Below are 27,362 nucleotides of genomic sequence, written 5' to 3'. Positions count from 1 at the left end.
TCAATCCGGTGGCGGTTCGCTTGAAGCTCCCTGATTCTTGGAAGATACATTCTTTATTTCATGTTTCACTCCTTAAACCTTTGCAGGGCGATACCAGGTTTATAGCTCATGACCGTCCTCTTCCAGTATTGGGCTCGGATGAATACGAAGTGCAACAGATCCTCGATACCAAGGTGTTGCATGGGGAATCGGTTTTTTTTTAGTGGACTGGAAAGGATACGGGCTGGAGGATCAGACCTGGGAACCTCTCACATATCCATGCCACTCTTTTATTGTGAGATTTCTGGTCCTCGCGCCGGGGGAGGCGTTCGAGGTGGGGTACTGTCAGGAACCCTAGTGATTCTACTCTTACGACACGTATTCCCAGAAGGTAGTTTTATAATACTTCTAGAGTTTCCAGACCTTCCCAAGTATTGGCTGTAGCTATTCAGAAAAAGCATTATAATACAGGTTTCATTGTAAGGAGCGCAGTTTACAGCCCGATGGCGGTTGCCGTGGAGACTAGGATGTAAACAATGAGGCATACGTCATCACGCGGACGTTCTGTCACGTGATTCCATGACCATTTAAAACTCTGCCTTGACTTTGAACCAGTGCTTCTGATTTTGGCTGAAGTGCGCTACGTATTTAGTGATTACTCAAGTTTGGTTTATTAGTTTCCTGACCTGTTACTTTGTCCTTGAACTTCTGCTCCACGTGACTCCCACCCTTGTTACCTTGTATTTCTCCAGCCCTTTTCACCTTGTTTTGCCTTCTGCGAACTGCTGTCCCCCTAACCGCTCAAGCTGCCGACCCGGACTGCTCAAAGTATTTCTGTCTCCCCTCGATTTTGGCTTACCTTTGTCTTCCACGTTGCCGACCCGGACAGCTCCTCGGATTTCTCCCTCCACTTGATTTTGGATTGTTCTTGCCATCACGTTGCCGACCCGGATTGTTAAACGGATTGTTTTCGTCTTTTGTCTCCTAACCTTACCTGCACATCGAACTTCCATCGAACTGCACCCTGGATTGGATCCCCGCCTCTGATCACTACCTGGTATTCCGGAAGCCTCTCACTCCCTTTCATCCCGGTATGGACTAGAGACTTCCTAGTACTTGGAGGGTGTTTTGGGAGCGTCCGCGTTCCGACAGGCTCTTTAAGTGACTTCCTGGCCACTAGGCGTTCCGTTGTGCGCGGGAGTAGTCTTTTCCCATAGTGTTGCTTCCGGAACTACCTCAAGAGTGATCATTCATCTGTTTTCACGTCAGAGGCTAATCATCAAGAGGAACATGGTAAGGGTCCATCTAATCCTTCCTGATCTCTTGATCTCTAATCTCCTGATCCTTCCTGATCTCAGTGAAGATTTGTTGGCAATGTTGGTACAGTCTCTTTGCTGCCTGCTGAAGCGGAAGTCTATCTTTTGTGCGTATTGCACCAGGGAGGTGGTTGTGCATAAAGACTCACTCCAGACGCAGAGCAGTGCGGAGTGTATCGAGTGTCGACAGTGTTAGCTGGGGTGGCAGGATTCTAGCTTTTATTTGATAATTGGAGCGAGATACGATTTATGGATCCAAGAAAGGAGGCGACTACTGACTCGGTTTGCATGACATTGCAGCCACGGATACAGCGCCTTCTGAGACGCAATGTGGATGTATGCTCTGTAAAATCAAAGAAGTAATGTAAACAGGTGATTTCACCAGCTTGTGTCTCAGGTGGTGGGAGCACAAGAACCTTGCTTCCTCCAACATTAAAAGATGCTAAGACGTGGCTTAATGATTTGAGGCGGGGGGGTTGGCAAAGGTGCTAAAAGGAAGAAAAACTGAGCTGGTTACCGTATCACCATCGTTCGAACTGGTGACTGATAAGGATGCTCATCAAGCCTGTAATTACACCTGTGTTAAGGAAAGGGGCTGAGGTACATCCTGTGTTTTCCTTGCCAACTGATCCATCCGTAAGGATTGAAAACAAATGCCTGGACCTGGCTGATGCTGAGATTTTAGACAGTATGTCCTCACCGGCCCAACTCGTGCAGGAAAGGGGTGGAGCCCCCGATGAGGTTCGGCTGGCTGTTATACCGATATCGCCTATCACGAGTGGAGACAAGCTGGACTACAACTTTGATCAAGGGGTATTCCCTGCGCTCCTGGAAAACGACAGTCAGCCGGCCGGAAGCACCTTCTACAGGATTCAACTCCTGACAGGAGTCCAGCCTGTCCCCACTCATGGCCAACAAACCTAGAAATGGATATCTCCCAGCTAGCTTTAAAGCCTTCTTATAAGCAGGGAAGCTCCCCAGTTCTGCCACCTCTCCAAAAAAGCAAAATACAGTCAGTGTGTGCTCTATTGTCGGGGACTCGGTTGAATGATGCAATTCCCAATAAGATCCACCCAAAGTAAACCTGACAACTCTAGCAAGGCCTAACAAGGAGAATTTCAACAACGAGGCCATTAATCAAGGGCCCAATTCTGAATTATATTCTATCCTTGCTGAGGATGCCCAATACAAGTGGGGAGAAATGGGTCGAGTAGTGGTGCCTGAGGTTAGAATCAGTTAGCCAAACTATCATCAACGACTAATTTCTTTTTCAACTGATCCCCGCTTGCCCTTGGAGGTCACTCTGAGTGAACATTCTCTAACATCAGGCTCATCTGTTCAAGAATCAATGTTTTCTCCCAAAATGCTTCGGGGCACAGCTCCCTCATTGAATTCTACAGCCTTTTAATTAACATTTCAACGTTATGGCGGCATTAACAATCTCATAGGCCCCTTTCCTGAAGTTGTATGAACCCATGAACAAGAACACTAAAGATCAGGCCACCCTTCTAGCTATGATCCATTCGAAAATAATATAGATTGACTCATTCATAACATCTACGCAAACCAGAGTCGATCATGAGGTGGAATATCTAATCAAATTCAGAGGAAGCTTCAGGAGGCCTTGGACCTGGAAACGACCGATGAGAAGTGCCTATTAAGTTCACTGGTAGATTTGTTGCCGGTTAAGTCCTTGGTACAGAGCTGGAAAGCCGATGTGTCTGTCCCATTGGTAACGCAAAAACCTACAAACTTGGGCAGCGAAGCTAAGGCGACACTGGTGGCAAAGTCTGGGGTGAAAGCGCATGTAAACAGTCCTTTAACTCCAGGAAAGGAAGCGGTTTCGGTCTTAAAACCTGCCCATCTATCTAGAAAAACAGCTGACAACTCCAAGGAAAGTGTTCTGTGCAAGGAGAAGGCTCTTGCAACAGGCATTATGGAGGGGCCAATCTTGACGCTTATGTGTCCCCATCCAACTACCTCAGTGACAGTCCCCAGCCCAGTGGTGGCACAAAGGATCCCTTTCTCCATATTCCAATGTAATAAGTGCAGAAAACTTAATAAAGAAACTGCAAAAGAGTTGCCTCAAGGGAACAAATAAAATAATTGTCCTGCTGTAAAACCTCCGAAATCGAACAGCTCAAGAGCTTTTTTTTTTTAGAAATCTGTTGCCTCGTAAGTGCCAGTATATGTATGTCAGAGAAGTAAACACACATTTCAATCAAACGTGATATAAGAAGTGCAGTGTAAGGTGCTCCGGGAAGTCCAGTCTCGGAGCATTGCTCGAGGGAAATCATTACAGGGCAACTCGACAGTGATTATTCCAACCTATCCTTACTCACTACTCATGATGATGAGCTGGGCAACAATAGTTTAGGAGACGTGTGTTCAATGGCTTTTTGCCTCAGACACGGACAATAATTGCTGCCTCGGTTGCTAAGGAAATTCATAGATCAAGGGACTGCAGCAAAATGTCTCCCATGCCCTCTGCAACAGTTTTCTGTAATCGATCTGAAGGCAAACCTGAAACACGCCCTTTCTTGACACTGGCGTATAAACGCCGGGAGATGGACAAGAAATGGAGCCGGGCTCATACCCAGAAGGCTTCGCTCGACAACAAAGCAAGTTTAAATTGCCAACCTGTGGAACGAGACATCCTATGAAGATTCAAGATCGCCCCTCTGAACGTGGCAAATAATAACAATAAGATCAACCAGAGAAGGCGGGAGGTGAGTGCCCAGGGTGACAACACCTTATGCCTAGAGCGACTGGTGCCGGTAGATGGCGATCTGATCTTGAATCGGACTAATGTGATGAGGCTGTTCTATCACATTCCTCTGCTACAATTCCTCAAGTTGGAAGATATTGTGATTGTGGAGTTTGAGAGAGAAAGCAGAATAAACATGATCTTACCTCTAAAGTTGAGTGGTGTCAAATCATCTTTATTGGAAATGTCAAATCTACTCCTTCCAATGGGATTTGAGTTAAGTGAACCGCTAATTAAAGGAGCGATACAGCAGCCCAAATCCCTAAACTCTGAGCAACTGCCCCTGGTTGGGCAACCACCAAACATGGCAGCGGCAGGTCATGACCTAAGGGCCGGAGGCGAGACACGCAACATGAGTAATACAAACAAAGGCATGGATGAGAGCTTTCAAATGATGGCTCTCACCGTCAGGACAGCAAATAGTCTGATAAAGGTCACATTCAACTGTGCAAGTATGGGTAGCCGAATGATCAAGAGCTGGTCAACGCAGCATCACAAGACAGCTATAATATCGAGGAATCAGGGGAGTCCTCATGCAAGGATTTCACCTGACAATTAACAACGAGTAATGCCCTGGAGGATGGCTTTCTGGAACACCAGAGGATACACCCATCTTTGTAGAGACTCAGACAGTGGGCCTCATTACGAGTCCGGCGGTAACCTGCCGGTTTTTCCGGCTCGGTTACCGCCGGACTCGTATTACCATTCCGCCTCATTGATTCCCGGAATTACCGGGGCAATACAACCCCGGTGACCCGGGAATTCTGGAGGCGGAATTCGGTAAATTCACCATCTCGTGATGGTGCCGGTGTTTCCACGTCCGCCTGCAGGGTTAAACCCACCAGGTCAGACGTGGCGGGAATGATACTTCCGCCTGCATGACTCGAGATCACCCGGTATGGAAACAGCGGTGGCGGCGGATTTACCGCCACCGTTATTTCCATACCGGGTGACTCATGAGGCCCATTGTCTCTGGCGATCTGGGTGTAATTTGCCTGCAGGAAACCTGGCTACGAGATTTACCGAGCTTGGATGGCTTCTCTGCTTATTTGAACCCTGCTTACCAAGGAGCTAGAGTTCGTCCCTCTGCAGGCATGCTTACCTTGTTAAAAAAATGGGAGAGGGATAAAGGTGAATCTGGCTGCCTGAATCCCTTTTTACAAACCATTGTTTATCAAAGTAAAGGGAATGATGGGATGTCCAGACAGATAGGGGCTGATGTGGAACATTTACTGAAACCCAAAGGCCATATCCAATGGTTCTTTCTTGAAGTAAATTACAGAAGCTATAGATGACTTCAGTTTGACGCATAGTGCTCATTTTATATTCCTAGGCGGTGACCTGAATAGTCCCTGTATCGTGAGCCAGGAGAACAGCTTGCGTGTGAAACAAGGTCATTCAAATGCATGACAAACCAGAGTGGCAGAATGGCTAGAGCTGATGAACAACAGGGCCCTCTTTATGATGAATGCACAATCCAAGGGTGATCGACAGGCCAAGTTTACCTGGTCTAGCGGTTCTCACCATAGTATTTTCAATGATGTGTTTGTTTCCAGCTCGATCATCGATATAATCTCGATGGAGGTTATGCCTAAAAACGAGAGACCATGCTCTTCTATTAATCAACTGGAGGGGCCCCTGTATGGCCAACAAAGAAAGTTCGGACATCAAGTTGGAAGCCACACATGGCAGTAATCGGCTACAGATGTCTAAGCAAGATATTGGTACCCTAGCAGAAAACTATGCTAGGAAATTGGAACACCAGAGGGACCCAGACTATACAACATTGTTGTTAGAGTTCAACACAAAGTCTAAAAAGGGAGAGAATGATTTTCAATTGCATACCTATAGGTTTGACAGGAAATTTAGGAGGAAAAGAAACAGCTGCGCAGAGATCTAAAGACAATATGCCCTTCGGCTGAAGGACGTGAAGTTATGCTAATGACACTTTTTCAGGGACATCTCTAAAAGTGCTCAAGAACTGCAGCAAGAGTGCTATGGATAGTAGGCCCTTCCAGCAACAAAGAGGCTAGATATCAAGTCCTCATGCAAATTGGGCACACAGCCTGAACATGCTCAGACTGGCTGGAAGGGCAAATGTCAAACGATTGGCTCGACGGTTTTGTGTATCAATTTGGGTGAATTTAGTGCAATGTGAAGCTGGTAATTATGATCAGTGCTAATGGCCCAAGGAGTTTTTAAATGTGCCATCATGTTCCCAATAGTATGTCCCAGCATTTCATTCTGAAAAGTCACGTATCACATTTAGGGCATGTGAGCCTCTGATAAATAAAACTAAATGTTTTGGTGCTTTGTTCTCTCTTATGTTCCAGTCCGAGGCTGAAACCTGCAATAACTTCACAGGACAACCAGTCTTCTCCACCAGGATTTGCATTCAACCCACCGATGCGACCACACAGACTAATATTTTACTTCAAAACTTGGGATGGGCCCCTTCTCAATTATTCATCACGGTTCACCTCACCCTTTGTTCTGATGGTCAGAGGCTACACTACTGGGGTCGGTTCCGGGGAAACCATAAAGACTACAGGGACCTTCAAGAAGGTCAAGAGTGCCAAAGCTCCCCTAGAAGATGCCGCTTAGTCCTCAAACCCTGGTGGTCTTTGCCTGCCACTGCCAAACGTGCTGTATTGTTCAGAGGTTTACAGCTTGGATATAGATGCGGTCATCAAGAGGGCTGTAGGGCTCATGGAGCTGACCCATTGATACAGAGTGCCACGTACTGATAATGATAGACACTGGGTATTGGGCGCAGTGATACAAAGTAGGTTGATAGGGCTGTTATCACTAGACACAGTTCAAATCTGTGGAGAAATCTTTGAAACTCTGCAGAAAAATATCCCAAAATGTCCAGAAAAAAGTAAAAATGTGATGGTAAAATCTGAAAAATGGTGCAAAGCACAGTAATCCCTATAGGAAACAAACTGCGTTACGTCCCGGGAGGATAGCTCAGCGGCAACGTGCGCGTCTTGGAAGCAAGACGACACGAAGCAACACAGGTTCGATCCCCGGGTCCGCGCTTAGAAACCTCTGCGTTTTTAAGCGCGTTATAAATACGTAATTAAGAAAAAAAAAAAAACAATTACGCAACTAAGAAACCAAACAATTCCTGTAACAGCGCCTCGATGCCCGTGGGCTGTGTGAGCGCTTTAAAAATGTAAAATAGAATAGAAATAGAACATTGCAGTCTGTATTTTTCCTTCTTTCTTCTACATCTGATTTAGAAAAGGTGCGAACTTTCAGTATATTTTTTATTTGTATTTATTTTATTATTATTTTATGTTTTATTCATTGTTATATGGTTATTCAAAACAACCTTTAACAATCAGAGAAAAATACATAGAAATTCATATTACTCAATCTTCATCTTATCCCAAAACCTACATTTCATATAATTAATCAAAAGTTAAAAGAGGAGAATAGATAACATCATCACTTTCATACATTAACATTTAATTTCTTAAAAGACATATACATTTACAACAATTCCTCTTTCAATATTATTAAAAACAAATTAATAAATGATACATATAACATCATTGCTCTCAATTTCGTACTTAAAATATGGACAACAATAGAAGGACTGTACGAGCAGTGTGAAACACAATTATAAAAACTCTGCAGCATTATTAAGATCAGGGCACAACTCTAAACCTAAGAATTTTTTAAAAAGACTATTCTCAAAACAATTGAGGTGGAAAGCCCTGTTAAACCGATTTGCCAGACAGTGTGCTTATCGCTCAGAGTTAATAACTACTGAAGCTTACAGAATGCATTCCTTCTTTTCCCATCCAATTCTTTGCATCCATTTAATAAATGCTTTATATGTTATTCCTGTTTCTTACAAAATCTACAACTTAGCTACAAGTGACACCATTCGATATCTCAGTAATATTTCCTTTGTGTACAATAGGTTCCATTGAAATCTTAAAAAGCTCCCCCTAGTCTGCCTTTCAGGATGTATTGAAAGATATGGGGCCAAAACACCAGCGGCCCTATGATCCAAAGATAAATGACTAGGCAAATTGTATCCATGCATATTCTAACGTGGTTATCCAGTCTAATTCAAAGAGCTGACATTTCACTCTTCCTCGATTAGCCCTAAAATCATGACTTGTTAGACAAACTTTCCTAAAGCAGGTTTACGCAGAACTATTTTATTTATAGAGCGCTTTAGCCAAAGCACAATTACAAATAACACAGCAGTACATTTCAAAACGAGGGGTATGGAAAATATGAGCAACAGAGATTAAGCATGAGCAAGGGATTGAAGCAAATGAGTCTTCAACTGAGTCTGGATTTAGTAAGTAGAGGAAAAGTGAATATTTAAAGCAAGGGTGTTGCAGTATTTGGGTGCAAGAAGTGTGCAGTATTTGGGTGCAAGAAGTGTAAAAGAACAAACTATTAGAAGAGGCGCAGGGTGGCTTAGGGAAATAAAGAAGGAAGCAGCACTTAGAACGCAGAAAACGAGCTGGGGTATACAAAGAGACCAGAGGACAGAGGTAGGGAGGGGTAAGGCCATAAAGAGATTTATAAATGAAACAAAGAAAGTGAAAGAGAAGATAAAGATTAAAGGAGAGAAGAGAACCAAAATGAGAGGAGTAATGGGGGAATGAGAAGGGAGCAGAAATAATAAACAAATAGAGTTAAAGATAGAACGCAAAGGAGCAAAGAGAGAAAGGGATGGGCATGGCAGAAATGATAGAGGTAGCAGGCAGAGCAGGCTGTTGTAGAGATATGAAGAGAAAAAGAAAGAAGGGTGAAAGGTAACCACAAGATTGCGAGCATAGGAGGCAAAAGCCATTACAAGTATTGATGGCGTGAAGGAAATTCCGGATGGAGGGAGGGAGGGGAAAAGGAGGCAGAGGAAAAGTAGAGGACCTCTGTCTTGGAGGGGTTGAGGTGATGGAGGTGAGCAGCCATATAGGTCTTGGCAGGAAACAGAGGTGAGAAACAAGAAACTGGCATGGGGTACAGGATATGCCATAGCCAGGGCTAATGGTCAGTCTGCACTTCTTACCTCTTTACGAGTAGTAGGAGGGTGGCAGACAGGCTGTGCAGCTCGGTGTCCTGGGCATAGGCGAGACCTGTGAAACAAACAAGACCAGAGAACCTGTAGTACAGTGTCTGGGCCCCTTATTCACACATCACAAAGAAGGGCCAAACATCTGGCGCAAGTCTCACAAACACAGCCACCCCACGTTCCCACGCAGGGCTTGAGAAACTACTCACGCTTGCAAACACACGGTCTGGGTTTCTCACTTGCACACATAAAGGACTCAAATATCTCATCCAAACACACCTATGGCCCGTGCATCTTGCCTCACACAGAAAAACATCATCTCGTTACAGCACAAGAGAAGAAAGGGCGGAGTATTAAATGGTGGCACATAAGCAAGATGTATTGCTTGTACGTCTCCATTTAATGCTGCAGCCCATTCTCGTTATCAGGCAAGGTGGACTGAGGAGGGGCATGGAGCAGAGGTAACATCTCAGCTATGCTTTCCTCCTCATCTGTCTTATGTCAGGACTTCGTTGTGTGCCTGCATGAGTAAATTGAACAGATTCCAATGCAATCAGCCCCAGATTAGGAGCTGCTAATGAACAGGCGAATTCCACTGGAATCCATTAAAAAACGCTGCTTGCAAAGCATCATTTGCAGGCGGTGTTCACTTTTTTTTTATATAAAACTGAAGCATATAGGCAATTTCGTCTGGTTTTACTCTTCAATTTTACACTACACTTTGTAATTGTTTAAAATTGCATGCAGGGGACTAAATAGCACGTAAGAGCTAACAACGGTCATCACCTGCTTTCTTAAAATAACTTCTCAAGTGCCTTACACTCTCACCCAGAGATTTCCAGCACCTCAAACTCAAACAGAGAGGAACTCATTTTAATGGAGAAAATTATTTGACGGCGGGGAGCAGCTACGTTAGCAGTGCTCCCCGCTGCCACATTTACGTCATTTGCACGGCAGAGTGCTAATGTGCAGGGAAAAAGGCACTGTACAAGCATCTACGCTGTCCTTTTGCACCTGCACTTTTGCACTCCACCGTGCAAATGAAGTAAACACTGCTTGCCATGTACTCGTGGCATGCAGTGTTTACAATGGATCCCTATGGAGTCGGCCAGCTTTATGCTTGCGCATAAAACCGGCGGCCTCCATGGGAATCCCAAGCATTTGCATCGGCATGAAACTGCATGCCGGCACAAATGCTGCAGCATTTGTATGGTGGCGAGGAAGGAAGGCAACGGAAGAACTAGTTACTCTTACCTTGTAACGTTCTTTCGATGGGATGTTCCTCCGACGTATTCCTTATCTTAGATATAAATCCTTCAGCTTTGCTGGCCTCGGAAAATTTTTTCGCCAGAGGGCGCTGCGCGTCGATGATCGCCGAGTCGATGACCCTCGACGGCCTCCGTGCCGACGTCGACGTCATCCTGCCTATAAAGGCCGCGCGCAGCGTCCGTTGCTCAGTTCCGTTTTGTAGTCCCCAGTAATGTTTTTGGATTAGACTAATCACCTTGAAGGAGCATAGGCTGCAAACCCACAGGAAGTCATACTGCGGGGATGGATGGGAGGGTCGATAAGGAATACGTCGGAGGAACATCCCATCGAAAGAACGTTACAAGGTAAGAGTAACTAGTTCTTCGAAGGGATTGTGTCCTCCGACGTATTCCTTATCTTAGATAGACTCCCATAGCAGTGGTATTGTGACTGGAGGCGGGAGTAATAAAAGTTATGTTACCCTTCCAGAATGGACAGAGTGTAACACAGCCTTGCCGAATCTAGTTTCTTGACTAGAGGAGGAATCCAGGCTATAGAATTTGGTAAATGTATGTGCGGACGACCATGTGGCAGCCGCACATATATCTCGAATTGGCACCCCTCTTTGAAGGGCTGAGGATGTTGCGATACCCCTGGTAGAATGAGCCCTTAGATTTTGAGGAGGCTCCTTTCCTGCCAATTTGTAGCATTCCAGAATGGCTAAAATAATCCATCTGGAGATGGTTTGTTTTGTTATTGGAAGGCCCAACTTATGTCCTGCATAACCTACAAAGAGTTGGTCTGCTTGTCTGATCTTAGCCAATCTGCTGATATAGAAGCTCAAGGCTCGCTTAGGGTCCAGCCTGTGTAGTCTCTCTTCCTCCTTCCCCGGATGAGGAGGAGGGTAGAAAGAAGGTAATATAATCTTCTGAGTGATGTGAAACTCCGAGACTACCTTCGGGAGGAAGTTAGGCTTCACCTGAAGAACAACTTTGTCCTTGTAAAAGATTGTATGTGGAGGTTTACACGATAAGGCTTGCAACTCGCTAACCCTTCTAGCAGATGTCAATGCTATTAGCAAAACAGTTTTGAGGGTGAGAAGCTTCAATGAACAAGAGTGTAGTGGTTCAAAAGGGGCACCCTTTAGGAAGTTTAAAATTAGGTTTAAATCCCATAAGGGAACTTGAAAAGGTTTCGGGGGATAAACATTAGTTAATCCTTTTAGGTATTGTATTACCAATGGAATTTTGAAGTATGAAGGCTCCTCTGCAGTGCGCTTAAAGATTGATAGCGCTGCGAGATAGCCCTTAATTGTGCCAACCTGTAGGCCTGAATTAGCCAGGTAAAGTAAGAATGACAACACCATAGGTGTACCACAAGAAAAGGGTTCAATATTCTTTTCTCTGCACCAGCTGCAAAATTTGTTCCAACGGCAGCGGTATAGAGTTTTAGTTGCCGGCCTTCTGGCCGAAAGCAACACCTCCATAACATCATCCGGAAGGTCCCAATCCTTGTACCTCAACCTTTCAGACACCAAGCGTGAAGGTTGAGGGTCTTGATGGCTGGATGGAGAACCTGACCTTCCTTCTGCGAGAGAAGATCCTCTCTGTATGGCAGTCGAATTGGAGGGCAGATGGACATGTCTAGAAGGTCCGGGTACCACGTTCTCCTGGCCCAATCCGGGGCAATTAGGATCATGGTCTTCCGAAACCTTCTCAACCTCCTGATCATTTGAGGAATGACAGGGACCGGAGGGAACGCGTACAGAAGTGGGAACTCCCAGTCCACTACGAACGCATCTCCTAGAGCTCCTCTCGGGGGAAATTCCCTTGAGCAAAATCTGTCGCACTTCCTGTTGATACTGGTGGCGAACAGATCCACTTGAGGGGTTCCCCAAAGGGCGAAGATCTCTTGAAGGACTTCCTGAGCTATCTCCCACTCGTGAGAGACTGTGCTCTGCCTGCTCAGAGCGTCCGCTGTCAAGTTCTTCTCTCCGGCTAGGTGAATTGCCGATAGAGAGATTCCTTCCTGAATTGCCCAAAACCAGAGCTGCATCGCCTCTCTGCACAGTGGTAGTGAGCCTACGCCTCCTCTTTTGTTGAGGTAGTGCATGGCCACTGTATTGTCCGTCATTATTAGGACGTTTCTTCCCCGTACAGACGGCAGAAAAGCCTTCAGCGCTAGTCTGATGGCTCTCAGCTCCAACAGGTTGATATGTAGTCTGGACTCCGATGGAGACCAACGACCGCTGATGGTCAAGTCGTTGGCGTGAGCTCCCCACCCCGTGAGTGAGGCATCCGTGACTACTGTTATCTCCGGCCATGGTTGCCAAAACATTTCTCCTTTCAGGATGTTCTCCCGACAGGCCCACCACTGAAGGTCTCGGGCTACTTTGACCGGGATCCGAAGGAGATCTGTCATCCTTCCTGAGAACTGTGACCACTGAGTTCTCAGTGCCCACTGGAGGGATCTCATTCTCAGGCGAGCCTCCGGCACGAGGAATATGCAGGATGCCATGAGGCCTAGCAACCTCAGAAAGTCGTAGGCTGGGAGATATTGGGCATTCTGAAATCTGATGACCATCTGCAGAATATCTCGAGCCCTCACCTCTGGTGGCAAGGCTTTTCCCAGGGAAGTGTCCAGGACTGCTCCAATGAATTGGAGTCTCTGTGATGGTATCATCTGTGACTTCTTTAAATTGAGGGAGAAGCCCAGCTTGTGAAGGAAGTGGCAAACATAATCTAGTTGTCTCTGAGCCTGTTCCGAAGATACAGCTCTGATCAACCAATCGTCTAGGTAAGGGTAGACATGAATCCCTTCCCTCCTTAGACTTGCAGCCACAACCGACATTAGCTTGGTAAAGACCCTCGGGGCGGAGGTTAGCCCAAATGGCAGAACTCGAAATTGATAATGAGAGCTGCCAATTGCGAACCTCAGGTATCTCCTGTGCCTGGGATGGATCGGCACATGGAAATAAGCGTCCTGGAGGTCTAGAGATACCAACCAGTCCTGAAGCTGGAGGGCCTGAAGGATCTGAGAGAGAGTCACCATCTTGAACTTGTCCTTTCGGAGGAATTTGTTCAATTCCCGTAAGTCTAAGATGGGTCTCAGTCCTCCGTCCTTCTTCGGTATTATGAAGTAGGGGGAGTACCAACCCTTGTTCCTTTCCGCTACAGGTACCAGTTCTATGGCACCTTTCTCTAGCAGGTCTAAAACCTCCTGCAAGAGGAGCGGATCTGGAAGCTTCAAAGGGTTGTTCCCCGGTGGATGACTCTGAGGGATATGTAGGAAGGGCAGGCAGTAACCTTGGGCTACTGTCTCCAGAGCCCAAGCATCTGACGTAATAGCCTGCCATTCCGTCAGATGGTGAGTTAACCTGCCCCCTACTGGTGTTCTGTGAGGGGAGACCTCAGAGTGGTTTTGAAGCGGCTGATGCAGTTGCCGAAGGTAAAGTGGCTCCTGCTCCTGCGGGTGCGGCTTTCTTTCCCCTACCCCGTCCACCACGGGTAAATCTTCCTTGGCCTCTTTGAGCCGGTCGTCCCCTGCCCCTTCCATATGAGGAATAGTAACGAAAGGACCGTCCTCTCCACGATGATCCCGAAGGACGAAAGGTATTCTGACGGATAGCAGCTCCCAATGACTTGGCTGCTGCCTTGGACGTTTGCAGTTTCTCCAAACTGTCATCCGCCTTCTTTCCAAAGAGGGTAGAACCGTCAAAGGGCATATTCAAAAGCCTGGTCTGCACGTCAGAGGCAAAACCAGACTTCCTCAACCACGCATGCCTGCGGATTGTGGTACTTGCCGCCATGGCCCTGCTGATACTGTCAGCAGAATCTAGGCCAGTTTGTAGGGTCTCGCACATCGCATCTTTACCATCCCTGATGATGTTTAAAAATGCGTCCCTTTCCTCTCCTTCTTGGAGGCAGTCAGCCGCTGATGAAGCGCACTCCCAAAGGGTGTGGCTGAACCTAGCGAGCGTACAGGTCGCGTTAATAGACTTTAACGCCATGCTACAGGCAGAAAAAACCTTCTTAGCCATGGCATCATATTTTTTGTCATCCCTATCCTGCGGAGCAGTGGGGTATGCAGATGTGCTGCCTGATGAGGTTGCAGCCTGTACAACCAAGCTCTCAGGAGTAGGGTGTTTTGACAAATATTCAGGGTCAGAACTAGCCACCCTGTATTTTGTTGACAGTTTTTTATTTACTGCCGGGATAATTTCTGGCGTTTCCCAGTTTGTCAAAATCCTTCTCTGTAGAGCAGAGTGAAATGGAACCACAGGATCCTCCTGTGGGCCCTTGTCCAGTATGTCAGTGAGATCATCCTGCTGAAAGGCAGGAGAAGGTGCAGACCAACCCATAAATTCTATGATTCTAGACATCAGAGCTCTATATGGAGTCTCCGCATGTTCTCCTGGGTCTGGTTTGATAAATTCTGCTTCAGGAGAAGTGTCCAAGCCACTAGCTTCCTGAAGTGCATCCTGAAGATTTTTTAATCTTCCTTCCTCAGAGGCGAAAGTCTCTGGCTCTGGTGATGTGGTCCTCTGTAAATCAATATCTTGGTCTGAATCCTCCCTTTCCTCAAAAATCGAGGTTAAAGGGGGATACATTGGTTTTTGGAATGGTATAAACCCCATTTCCAATGCAGAAGGAGCCATCATCACAGGCCTTGAAAACGTCGATGTCGTCGACACCGACGTGAAAGTACTCGAAGGCGCCGTGAAAAGCGTCGAGAAATGTGTACTAGGCCTCGAAGAACTCGAAAGGATCGGAGTCTTGCTCGAGAACGACGTCGACGTTCTCGGCGTCGAGTCGGAGGTCTTTTGTCTAACCGTTGGCTGTGGAGTAGCCGTGGTTCTTTCCTTCACCGGCGTCGATATCGGCGTCGACTCGATCGACTGATGCGCCGATGAATCCTTCGACAACGGCGTCGATGGCGCCGACCTCTGTTTCGAAGGAGTTTTCGACGATGGCGTCGATGATGCTTTATCTCCCGATGGCTCGAGGCGCTTTCGGGTTGACTTTTCCGCCGGGTACTGCGACTCGCGGCGTTTAGATTTTTTGGGTTTTTTACCCGGGGTATCACCCTCAGCTGTCTTCGAGGGGGACGAGGCCGCTTTCTCGAAGACGCTTAGCATCTTTTTCCTGAATTCCTCCCACTCAGCTTGCGAGCTGCGTTTTGTGGGGCAATGAACTCTCTCAGGAGAACTCGACGAAGATGACGAAGGGGATCTCCTACGTCTCTTCTTCGAGTGTCTCGATGTCGACGAGTGGTGGGAGCCACTTCGTGATCTAGATCGAGAGTGTTTTTTATGGTGAGGAGACGAACGTCTCGACTCTACCGAAGAAGCTTTCGAGGAAGTTAAAGTTGACCTACCTCTCTCGAGCTTCCCCCTACGCTCCTTCAAGGCTTTCGCCGTCATGGAAAGGCATTCCTCACACTCCGAACTCTGGTGCGTGATTCCCAGACACCACAAACAGACCCTGTGAGGGTCCGTCAACGACATTTTCTTCCCGCAGTCTCGGCACTTTTTGAAACCGGACCGAGGGGTCGTCGGGTCGGAGGAGGATGCCATCGATATCGAGGTAAATAGTAGTTATTATATACGTTATCTTGACGAGAACTGAGCAACGGTGTTCCGAGGCACAACGAAGCGCGGAAAAACGGAACTGAGCAACGGACGCTGCGCGCGGCCTTTATAGGCAGGATGACGTCGACGTCGGCACGGAGGCCGTCGAGGGTCATCGACTCGGCGATCATCGACGCGCAGCGCCCTCTGGCGAAAAAATTTTCCGAGGCCAGCAAAGCTGAAGGATTTATATCTAAGATAAGGAATACGTCGGAGGACACAATCCCTTCGAAACGCAAGTTATAATGAAATTAATACAAATGTGACTCAGCATGAATGAAAGGCGTTATGGTCAGAGCAAAATGGGCTCCAGAGAAATTCACATGCTCCTCAGACGCACAAACAGCATTCCCAAAGCTTCTAGCCCGCAAACACAGAAAATGTCCTGCCAACAGTACCTGTGGGTTCTGCCACTGTAGAGATATCGGAGTCTGAGTTGATGGATCTGCAATGAGGAGTTCCGGTGCATTTGGCTTCTGTGGAGGAATCAAATAAGCCCCATTCAATCATCATCTGTCATATCAATGCATTACAGCCAAGTGACAAAGTCCCCTTATTTTACCATGTTCCCCAAGTCAATTCACCCTAACCCTGAGCTACCCAACCCAGCAAAAATGGGCTTTAATACTGCCCTGCATAAACAACTCCAAGTGCGTCACACCCTTCTCCATAGTTCCTCCAGTCAGCCCCTAATGATAGAGTGGCAAAGGGGGGAGTAGAGAGGGCAAGAGAGAAAGAGGGCAGAAGATAGAGTGGCAAAGAGGGGAGGAGAGAGGGCAAGGGAGAAAGAGTGGCACTGGCTTCTCACTTCATCTCTAAAACTCAGGACATCCTGTCCTCACTCTCCTCCTATCACCTCCCTCCCTCTATTCCCTGCTCTTCCTCTAGCCCTTCTGCAGCCACCCCTCCTCCCTCCTTCTCTGCCTTTCCACTTTTCTCTGCTGACAAGGTTTCCAGACAAGTCCGATCTATGAAAGTCTCGTCAAAACAGGTTCACCCCTGTTCCTCCAAAACTATCTAGGACCACATCGACTCCCTGGCTCCTGCCCTGGCTGACTTTTGCAACCACTCCTTCGCCTCTGGAGTCTTCCCATCCCCCCCCCCTTAAGCACTCCCTTGTGCACCCTCTTCTTAAGAAACCCTCTTCCGACCCCCTCCTGCCCGGCTAACTATCGCACAATCTCCATCACTCCCTTCCTGGGCAGGCTCCTGGAGAATCTGGCCATCTCCCAGCTTAATCTCCATGCTGAATCTGTTGGTAGTCTTCATGACCATCAGTCTGGCTTCTGAGCTGCCAGAAGCACGGAAACTGCTCTCCTGAACATCCGTGAGGACCTGCTCTCCAACCTTGACTCCAACACTCTGTGTGCTGTCATTTTGCTCGATCTCTCTTCTGCCTTTGATACTGTCAACCATGCCATCCTGCTCAACCGTCTCCGTGATAACCTGGGTATCACTGGTCAGGCTCTGGCGTGGCTGACCTCTTTCCTCTCCAATCGACCCTCCCAAGTCCAACTGGGGTCCTTCCTCTCTTTCTCTACCTGTGGTGTCCCCCAGGGATCTAACCTCTCTCCCTGGCTGTTCAACCAGTATCTGGCACTCCTTGCCCACCGCATCGCCGCTCTCTGCCCCAACTTTTAGTGCTATGCGGATGATACCCAGCTCATTTTCAGGCTACCCTCGGCCTCCTCCTCTCCTTCCCTCATCTCTGACTGTTTGTCTGCTATCCAGGAATGGTGTGCCGCCAACGACCTCTGGCTTAATGCCAGTAAGACTGAGATTCTACTCATCGGCACACCCACTCCCTCCTTCCCTGCAGCTCTCTGGCCGGCCTCTCTTGGCCCTCTTCCTGCTCCTACCTGCAAGGCAAAAAACCTCGGGGTCATTTTCGACTCCACACTCTCCTTCTCTGCTCACACATCTGACGTCTTTAAGAAGTCACACTGCCAGCTGCACCTCCTCAGAGGTATTCTTCCTTTCCTCTCCTTCCCCCAGAAGCTGTCTCCCAAGCCCTGGTTCTCTTGAAGCTGGACTACTGTAACAGCCTCTATCTAAATCTGCCTGCCTCTACACTCCGCCCTCTGCAACTCATCCAGAACAGGACTGCGAGACTTGTCCTTGGCCTCAAGCCCAGGGACCGTATCTCTCCAGGACTGAAATCTCTACACTGGCTCCCAGTGGCAGCGAGGATTAAGTTCAAAACCCTCTGCATTGTCCACAAGGCCTTCTGGGGCCTGGGGCCTAAATACCTTCAACTCTCTCTTCCTAAATATCTTCCTTCTCGAGCTCTTCGCTCATCCGCCTCCAACTCCCTCAGGGTCAGCCGCTTCTCCAAGCAACGAGTTGGTGGTCGATCTGTTTCTTCGGCTGGGGCCTCCCTCTGGAACAGCCTTCCTGCCTCCCTGAAACGTGAGGAGAACCATCTCTGGTTCCGGAAGCATCTCAAAACCTTCCTCTTTGCTTCTGCTTTCTCTCCCCCTGTCCCCTGCTAATTCTTGACTGAAACTGCGCTGAAACTGCAACTGGGCCACTCTCACCGATCTCAGCCCTTGGCCCAGCCACTCTCCACTTGCACTGCCTCCTTGGCAACTCATGCACTGCGGGACTGTCTCTGTATCCCTACAGCCCCCCCTTCCCAGCACTTGTCTGCACTTACTTTGCACTTGCCACCAGCTGGCCCTTATTATTTATCTTGTTATTCTTCTACCCCTGTACTGCACTTTCCCCCCTCCCTTTCCCCTTGCACATTCCCTTGCCCTCTGCACATGCACTTGCGTGATCTGAATGACACCTGGCCTAGTAGGATTGTTGTCTGTCTTCCCTTTGTTTCCCCCCCCCCGCCTCGTTGCGCCTTTAAACACTTGTGTATAGGCGCGTTACAAATGCCATATCATATCATGGCGCACAGATGTGGAAATACACCCAACCCAAAACGATTTTAAGAAATGGAGGCACAGATGCAACTATACAATCAGTGTCTTCAGTTTAGTTCTTACAGAATATTCGCATCACCCCCTCCTTGGCACTATTGAAAGAGTCTGTCAGACAAGGAATGACTATGAATCTGGCACAGGATGCAGCACATAGCAGCAACACAGAGCACAAGATGCTGAAGGGGGAAATGGCAAGGAGACCCCCGAAGCCAATGAGCAATCCCTTGCAATGAGGATGCATGGAGGCAGATGATGCATTTACTCGTGCAATGTTTCACGAGTAAAGTAAATAGAGCGGGACCGCGGCTTAGAGAATATGTGCTCAGCAGCAGCAGCACTGCTCATGGTGCCATGGAGGTAAATGCATGAAAGGAATAGCGGCCTTTCAAGCATTTCCTGGCCTTGCCAGGACACAGACGTGTGGGGGGCCCAGACCCTTCAGTTATCCCCCCCTCCTACCCCAGAGAGGGGGGAGAGCATGAGAGTGAGTGGCGTGACTCCCCTGGCCTCAGATACTGCATGGGGCAGAGATGAAGGAACTAGCTGCGGGCTCACTTACTCCGGGGGTGGGGGGCCTGCTCATTGTGAGTGAAGATTGTGACCCTCCGTGTACCCAGAGGGAGGGAGGGAGAGACCCACGCGCACACACGGGCCCGGCCATCCACCCATCCCGCGTCTACTCTGCGACCCACCCAGAGAATGCTTGCCAGGAGCAGAGGCCGTCCCTTTGCCTCGCTCGGCTGCGGCTGAGAGGCCTTTAGTGAACAGTCAGGGCCTGCCGGCGCCGCCCGCGCACTCACCCGTGTCGGCGGCCATGGGGGTCTCCGAGCCGGCGGCGCGGTGCTGAGGAGGGGCCGCGCCGCCGCTTTCCTCAGCACGCGCTGATGGCAAGGTGGCGCCGCACCCCGCCAGCCGCGCGCAGCTTCCCCCCACGCTTACTGCGCATGCGGCTCGACAAGGCAAGGTGGCGCCGCGCCCCGCCAACCGCTTCCACCCACCCCTACTGCGCATGCGCGGAGGCAGGGCCAGGGACGGAACCGAAAAGGCCCTTTTCTGGCGGGCAATCATTTTCCAATCATTCTGCCGCCACACACACACACACACACGCACGCACGCACGCACGCACGCACGCACACACGCGTTATTATTATCACGCTTTCATGTCCCCTCATCTACTCGGAAATAAAATACATTCAACAGCCAAATAAAAAAAGGTTCACCAAAACAGGAGATTTTAAAAAAAACCTTCTTCTCATAATGAATGAAAAGTACATTTGCCAAAAAATGGGGCTTACCGTTGCATAAGCTGTACCCACTTTCTTTTGAGGGCAGTGGGGGTTTTCTCCTCCGTTTTTTGTCTTCTTCCATTTGTAGTTGTGGAATTTCTCACCCTCAGCCATGTCTGGTTTTTTGGACATCTTGGCAGATTAGAGTCTGTGCAAAAGGGGAATGAGAGAGGCACAATTAGCAAGAAGTCAAGCTCTGGATGACCCTAAGAAACTTAGGGACAGAGAGGTACAGCTCCACCTCACTGATGAGGCCCAACAAGGCTGAAACACGTGTATGGGCTTGCTGTTGGTACTCTTGTTCAGAGAGGAATTGCCATAGCATTTCGGTGCTGGACGGCCCGTGTGGGCGGGACAAAGACTGATATGCAAATGTTTATTTCCCATCTGTGAAAGGTAGAGTGAGCGAACGTGTGGCTGTGGACTCTACAGTGGGTACCATGCCAAAGAACAGGCCATTTTTGCTGTGTTCATTCTCATTGAGGGGCGCCCATGGCACATTTTTGATTCAGCTTAAAAGTAACGCACACAATCTGGTGTTCCTCTCCCTGGATATACGGTTTCCAGCAGCAACTCTGTGGAAGTTCAACCAGCTCCGAGATGGGTGCCCAGGTGGCTACTTTGGAGTTGATTGGTCCCACCAATTCAAAGGGAGAAGTCGTCCTTGCAGGGGCTTCTCTGTCAATGCAAACTTGGCACTTCGGCACTACAACAAGGCTTCACTGGGCAAACCAACGGTCTAAGAGCTGCAGCAGACGTCCTCTTCAAGCTCTTCTTCGGTTCCTTCGTCCAGTGGTTGACTCTGCCTTCCAAGCCAAAAGACTTGCCTTTTATTCAGTTCTCTCCCATTCATTCCAGCCTAGCTGTCACTCTCCCAGCAAGGTGGCTGTCCTTGCCAGACAGTCAGCCAGCCAAACACCACAAAGTGCATTTGGGTCTCCTAGGAGACTAAGTACAGGGAGTTTCGGGCACCTCCCTCACTTCCTGCCTACTCCAAACACTCTAGAGCCAGAGGCAGGTTTCACTCCTGAAGCCCACCAAAGGCAAAATGAAGAAAGAGACCAAACCTGGTTTGGCGCGCAGAGAAAATCTCTAGAAGGACCTTTCCACAAAGATATGGCAAAAAAAGAAGACCGAGGACCATTATGACAAAGATGACTTCTCATCTTTTTCAAAATGGCTCCCGCGGTTTAGCGTTACCGGAGCTGCGAACAGCCGCAGTAAATGCAAACCATGGTAGTTCATAACGAAACCACTGCCACCAGCCTTTCTGTGAGGAAAGGGTAACATAAAAATGTTACATGAGTAGCTAGACACAGGGGATACTACGTAACCCCTCCAGCACTCTATTGTAAGATAGGGTGTGCTGGGTCTATAAATGTACAACGGTAAGTAAAGTCAATTTCACTTTACTGCTCTGGGAAATAGTAGTTTATCCCAGAGAAGTTAGTTAAACCTTTGGAAAGCATGAAAGGCTTCCCTGTGTCACTGCACTGAAGGTGCTGTGTGACACAATGTAAAAGATGATGCCTATGGAGTTTTTCCGACTCCATAACCAAAGAAAACAAAGTGTACACAATCACATTACAACACACGAGAGAGTGGGAAAAAGGGTCACACACTCTCCAGGTTAAAAAAATCAAGTCCTCAAAATCCAGCAAAGTTGCTGGCGGTCTCTAAGGTGGCGGGAATGAGCACATTTAAAAAAATTATCCCTAACAAAACTTCTAGATAAAAGGAGTTACTCAAACAGCGTGATCTCTGCCATGTAGAGGGCTTTAAGAGATGCAGGGAAAAGGTCAACTGGAACCCTGAGGCTTAGATGGGAAGGGGATCTCGGATCTGACATAGACTCCGGCCTGTGGGGAAAATCTGCAAAGGGGCCTCACAAACGTCGATTTCGAGCCAGTATAAATTGCACACTATTAAGCTCCTGCACAGGTGGCAATATGACCCACATAGATTATCCAAGATGTTTCAGTCAACTAGTCCCCTGTGCTGGCGCCAATGTGGTGAGAGGGTGGATTACAGGCATATATTGTGGGGATGTCCCCTTATTAAGGTATTCTGGGACAAGGTTTTGGGGTGATCAGGGAACTGGATGAGATCCAACATACTAATGAACCACCTCTTATACTATTTGGGACGGAGGAATAAGAGGGGGAGCACACAAGGTTGAAGGGGCTAGCAGCATCTCTCCTACTAGCGGCACAGGCCTGCCTTGTGATGCAATGGAAAGGGGTTAAGGTACCGGGAAAGAAAGAATGGATTCATGTTGCCAATATTATTTGCACAATGGAAAGGATAACCGCAGCTCTCCATGGGAAATCCGCCCCATATGAAATGGTATGGGGAGAATTGTTGAATAAATATGTGACCAACACCTAGGAGAGTACCGAGTATATGGAACTAGTACCCAAACTATGGTGGCTGGCTGGTCACACCCAGACATTGACAACACACTGTTGCAAACTCTCGTCTGAGTAGAACCAAAATAAAAATAAAGGTCGTCCTTAAGGCAGCGGCCTAAACCACTGATGGATTTCAAAGGTCAACCGGCCCACACACCATGGCCGTGAGGCCAATGGAAATTGACAAATGTAGTAGAAGACTCTGTTCCATGGGGGGGGGGGGGGGGGGGGGGGGGGGGGGGGTGATATAGCAAAGGCAATGAGGTTTTGATAAAAAGTTGATGCTCATATTGTGTATTAAGTAATGTTTCTCTCATATGTTTAATGTGTTTGAAAACCTTAATAAAATGAAACTAAAAAAATTTAAAATAAATGTAAAAATAAAATGAATATGTGTATGTAAGGGTAGAGGGGGGCACGGGAGACTGCTCATTATCACAGCAGTCCTTAAGTGGGTGCTTTCAGAGGTAAAGGGAAAACTGAACTATTTTTAACATTGAAGCTTCACTAGAATAGTGTCATTGAAATGTGTAAAGACGTTAGATGCCCCCACAGAAGTACGTTTGCACATGCTCCATATTCTCTGAAGTTAGCGCCTCCACCGTTATTTGCAGGGTTAGACCCCCCCCCTCACTGACATTTTAGCCTAGGTGCACCCCTGGAAGGGACTGATGTGCACGCTTGCTATTGGCAGAGAGGTGAGGAGGGAAGCCTTTACTGAAACTGGCAGCATTCAAGTTTTACTGTGCAGATGCTGAAAAATTAACTTACACAAATACAGTAAAACTTTAAAGCTGCTACTTTCATGACATCCATAGCCCACCTGCTGCAGCCAAATCAAATGCTCACATCAGCCCCCTCCCCACGGATGTGAGCCGTGATATAACCATATTATGTGTACTTTCACATCCAAGGGTAGGGGCTTATGTGCGCACTTGGTTCTTTCTTCAGCATATGTGCTATGTGGCTAGAATAGCATTTTGGTGCAGCCAGTCTAGTCACTTATTACCGTGGCATGACCTTATAGGTACAAGTGTCGGTGTACAATCCATTTTTTTTTCTCAAGAATACTTTTCAAAAGTTGCTGTCCATGGCATATTAAAATGATCAAAGGTAACTTAATGTGTATGTTTCCCCTGACAGGCTGACTCTCAACAGCTGTGGCTTTCACGTTACATATAACCCTCTGCCAAGCGACCCCGACAGGCTAACCTGCTTCCTTTCTGACCCTCTGCCAAGCTACCTACCCTGACAGGCTAACCTGCTTTCTTTCTGGCCCTCTGCCAAGCTACCTACCCTGACAGGCTAACCTGCTTCCTTTCTGACCCTCTGCCAAGCTACCTACCCTGACAGGCTAACCTGCTTCCTTTCTGACCCTCTGCCAAGCTACCTACCCTGTCAGGCTAACCTGCTTCCTTTCTTACCCTCTGCCAAGCTACCTACCCTGACAGGCTAACCTGCTACCTGTCTGACCCTCTGCCAGGCTACCTACCCTGACAGGCTAACCTGCTTCCTTTCTGACCCTCTGCCAAGCTACCTACCCCGACAGGCTAACCTGCTTCCTTTCTGACCCTCTGCCAAGCTACCTACCCTGACAGGTTAACTTGCTTCCTTTCTGACCCTCTGCCAAGCTACCTACCCTGACAGGCAAACCTGCTTCCTTTCTGACCCTCTGCCAAGCTACCTACCCGGACAGGCTAACCTGCTTCCTTTCTGACCCTCTGCCAAGCTACCTACCCTGACAGGCAAACCTGCTTCCTTTCTGACCCTCTGCCAAGCTACCTACCCTGACAGGCAAACCTGCTTCCTTTCTGACCCTCTGCCAAGATACCCTGACAGGCTAACCTGCTTCCTTTCTTACCCTCTGCCAAGCTACCTACCCTGACAGGCAAACCTGCTTCCTTTCTGACCCTCAGCCAAGCTACCTACCCTGACAGGCTAACCTGCTTCCTTTCTGACCCTCTGCTAAGCTACCTACCCTGACAGGCAAACCTGCTTCCTTTCTGACCCTCAGCCAAGCGACCCTGACAGGCTAACCTGCTTTCTTTCTGACCCTCTGCCAAGCGACCCTGACAGGCTAACCTGCTTCCTTTCTTACCCTCTGCCAAGCTACCTACCCTGACAGGCTAACCTGCTTCCTTTCTGACCCTCAGCCAAGCTACCTACCCTGACAGGCTAACCTGCTTCCTTTCTGACCCTCTGCCAAGCTACCTACCCTGACAGGTAAACCTGCTTCCTTTCTGACCCTCAACCAAGCTACCTACCCTGACAGGCAAACCTGCTTCCTTTCTGACCCTCAGCCAAGCGACCCTGACAGGCTAACCTGCTTCCTTTCTGACCCTCAGCCAAGCGACCCTGACAGGCTAACCTGCTTCCTTTCTTACCCTCTGCCAAGCTACCTACCCTGACAGGCTAACCTGCTTCCTTTCTGACCCTCTGCCAAGCTACCTACCCTGACAGGCTAACCTGCTTCCTTTCTGACCCTCTGCCAAGCGACCCTGACAGGCTAACCTGCTTCCTTTCTTACCCTCTGCCAAGCTACCTACCCTGACAGGCTAACCTGCTTCCTTTCTGACCCTCTGCCAAGCTACCTACCCTGACAGGCTAACCTGCTTCCTTTCTGACCCTCTGCCAAGCTACCTACCCTGACAGGCAAACCTGCTTCCTTTCTGACCCTCTGCCAAGCTACCTACCCTGACAGGCAAACCTGCTTCCTTTCTGACCCTCTGCTAAGCTACCCTGACAGGCTAACCTGCTTCCTTTCTTACCCTCTGCCAAGCTACCTACCCTGACAGGCAAACCTGCTTCCTTTCTGACCCTCAGCCAAGCTACCTACCCTGACAGGCTAACCTGCTTCCTTTCTGACCCTCAGCCAAGCTACCTACCCTGACAGGCTAACCTGCTTCCTTTCTGACCCTCTGCCAAGCTACCTACCCTGACAGGCAAACCTGCTTCCTTTCTGACCCTCAGCCAAGCGACCCTGACAGGCTAACCTGCTTTCTTTCTGACCCTCTGCCAAGCGACCCTGACAGGCTAACCTGCTTCCTTTCTGACCCTCTGCCAAGCTACCTACCCTGACAGGCTAACCTGCTTCCTTTCTGACCCTCAGCCAAGCTACCTACCCTGACAGGCTAACCTGCTTCCTTTCTGACCCTCTGCCAAGCTACCTACCCTGACAGGTAAACCTGCTTCCTTTCTGACCCTCAACCAAGCTACCTACCCTGACAGGCAAACCTGCTTCCTTTCTGACCCTCAGCCAAGCGACCCGGACAGGCTAACCTGCTTCCTTTCTGACCCTCAGCCAAGCTACCTACCCTGACAGGCTAACCTGCTTCCTTTCTGACCCTCAGCCAAGCGACCCCGACAGGCTAACCTGCTTCCTTTCTTACCCTCTGCCAAGCTACCTACCCGGACAGGCTAACCTGCTTCCTTTCTGACCCTCTGCCAAGCTACCTACCCTGACAGGCTAACCTGCTTCCTTTCTGACCCTCTGCCAAGCTACCTACCCTGACAAGCAAACCTGCTTCCTTTCTGACCGTCTGCCAAGCTACCTACCCTGACAGGCTAACCTGCTACCTTTCTGACCCTCTGCCAAGCTACCTACCCTGACAGGTTAACATGCTTCCATTCTAACCCTCTGCCAAGCTACCTACCCTGACAGGCATACCTGCTGCCTTTCTGACCCTCTTCCAAGCTACCTACCCTGACAGGCTAACCTGCTTCCTTTCTGACCCTCTGCCAAGCGACCCTGACAGGCTAACCTGCTTCCTTTCTGACCCTCAGCCAAGCTAGCTACCCTGACAGGCAAACCTGCTTCCTTTCTGACCCTCTGCCAAGCTACCTACCCTGACAGGCTAACCTGCTTCCTTTCTGACCCTCTGCCAAGCTACCTACCCTGACAGGCTAACCTGCTTCCTTTCTGACCCTCTGCCAAGCTACCTACCCTGACAGGCAAACCTGCTTCCTTTCTGACCCTCAACCAAGCTACCTACCCTGACAGGCAAACCTGCTTCCTTTCTGACCCTCAGCCAAGCGACCCTGACAGGCTAACCTGCTTCCTTTCTGACCCTCAGCCAAGCGACCCTGACAGGCTAACCTGCTTCCTTTCTTACCCTCTGCCAAGCTACCTACCCTGACAGGCTAACCTGCTTCCTTTCTGACCCTCTGCCAAGCTACCTACCCTGACAGGCTTACCTGCGTCCTTTCTGACCCTCTGCCAAGCTACCTACCCTGACAGGCAAACCTGCTTCTTTTCTGACCCTCTGCCAAGCTACCTACCCTGACAAGCAAACCTGCTTCCTTTCTGACCGTCTGCCAAGCTACCTACCCTGACAGGCTAACCTGCTACCTTTCTGACCCTTTGCCAAGCTACCTACCCTGACAGGTTAACATGCTTCCTTTCTGACCCTCTGCCAAGCTACCTACCCTGACAGGCATACCTGCTGCCTTTCTGACCCTCTGCCAAGCTACCTACCCTGACAGGCTAACCTGCTTCCTTTCTGACCCTCTGCCAAGCTACCTACCCTGACAGGCTAACCTGCTTCCTTTCTGACCCTCAGCCAAGCTACCTACCCTGACACTCTAACCTGCTTCCTTTCTTCCCCTCTGCCAAGCTACCTACCCTGACAGGCTAACCTGCTTCCTTTCTGACCCTCTGCCAAGCTACCTACCCTGACAGGCTAACCTGCTTCCTTTCTGACCCTCTGGCAAGCTACCTACCCTGACAGGTTAACTTGCTTCCTTTCTGAC

The 27,362-nt window shown here is 48.7% G+C and overlaps 1 protein-coding gene across 9 annotated transcripts in view; it reads right to left on the bottom strand.

Annotated features, from left to right (window-relative positions):
* Positions 1–27,362, bottom strand: part of LOC138489399 (uncharacterized) — a 310,533-nt gene that overhangs the window by 140,702 nt on the left and 142,469 nt on the right. For 6 of the 9 annotated variants that reach the window (XM_069617126.1, XM_069617127.1, XM_069617119.1 and 3 more), the window contains 3 exons: positions 20,212–20,350; positions 16,382–16,459; positions 9,104–9,170 (listed from right to left, as the gene is read on the bottom strand). In XM_069617126.1, the coding sequence (XP_069473227.1) occupies positions 9,104–9,170; positions 16,382–16,459; positions 20,212–20,284 (218 nt within the window). In that variant the 5' untranslated portion in view covers positions 20,285–20,350. The remainder of the gene's footprint in view (positions 1–9,103; positions 9,171–16,381; positions 16,460–20,211; positions 20,351–27,362) is intronic. The other 3 variants (XM_069617120.1, XM_069617123.1, XM_069617124.1) reach the window with 1 other exon arrangement.

Source organism: Ambystoma mexicanum, chromosome 9 (assembly GCF_040938575.1).
Source record: "Ambystoma mexicanum isolate Mex_15411 chromosome 9, UKY_AmexF1_1, whole genome shotgun sequence".
NCBI classification, from domain to species: Eukaryota; Metazoa; Chordata; class Amphibia; order Caudata; family Ambystomatidae; genus Ambystoma; species Ambystoma mexicanum.
Note: the sequence above shows the minus strand (reverse complement) of the source record. Positions and strands in the feature narration are given on the sequence as shown.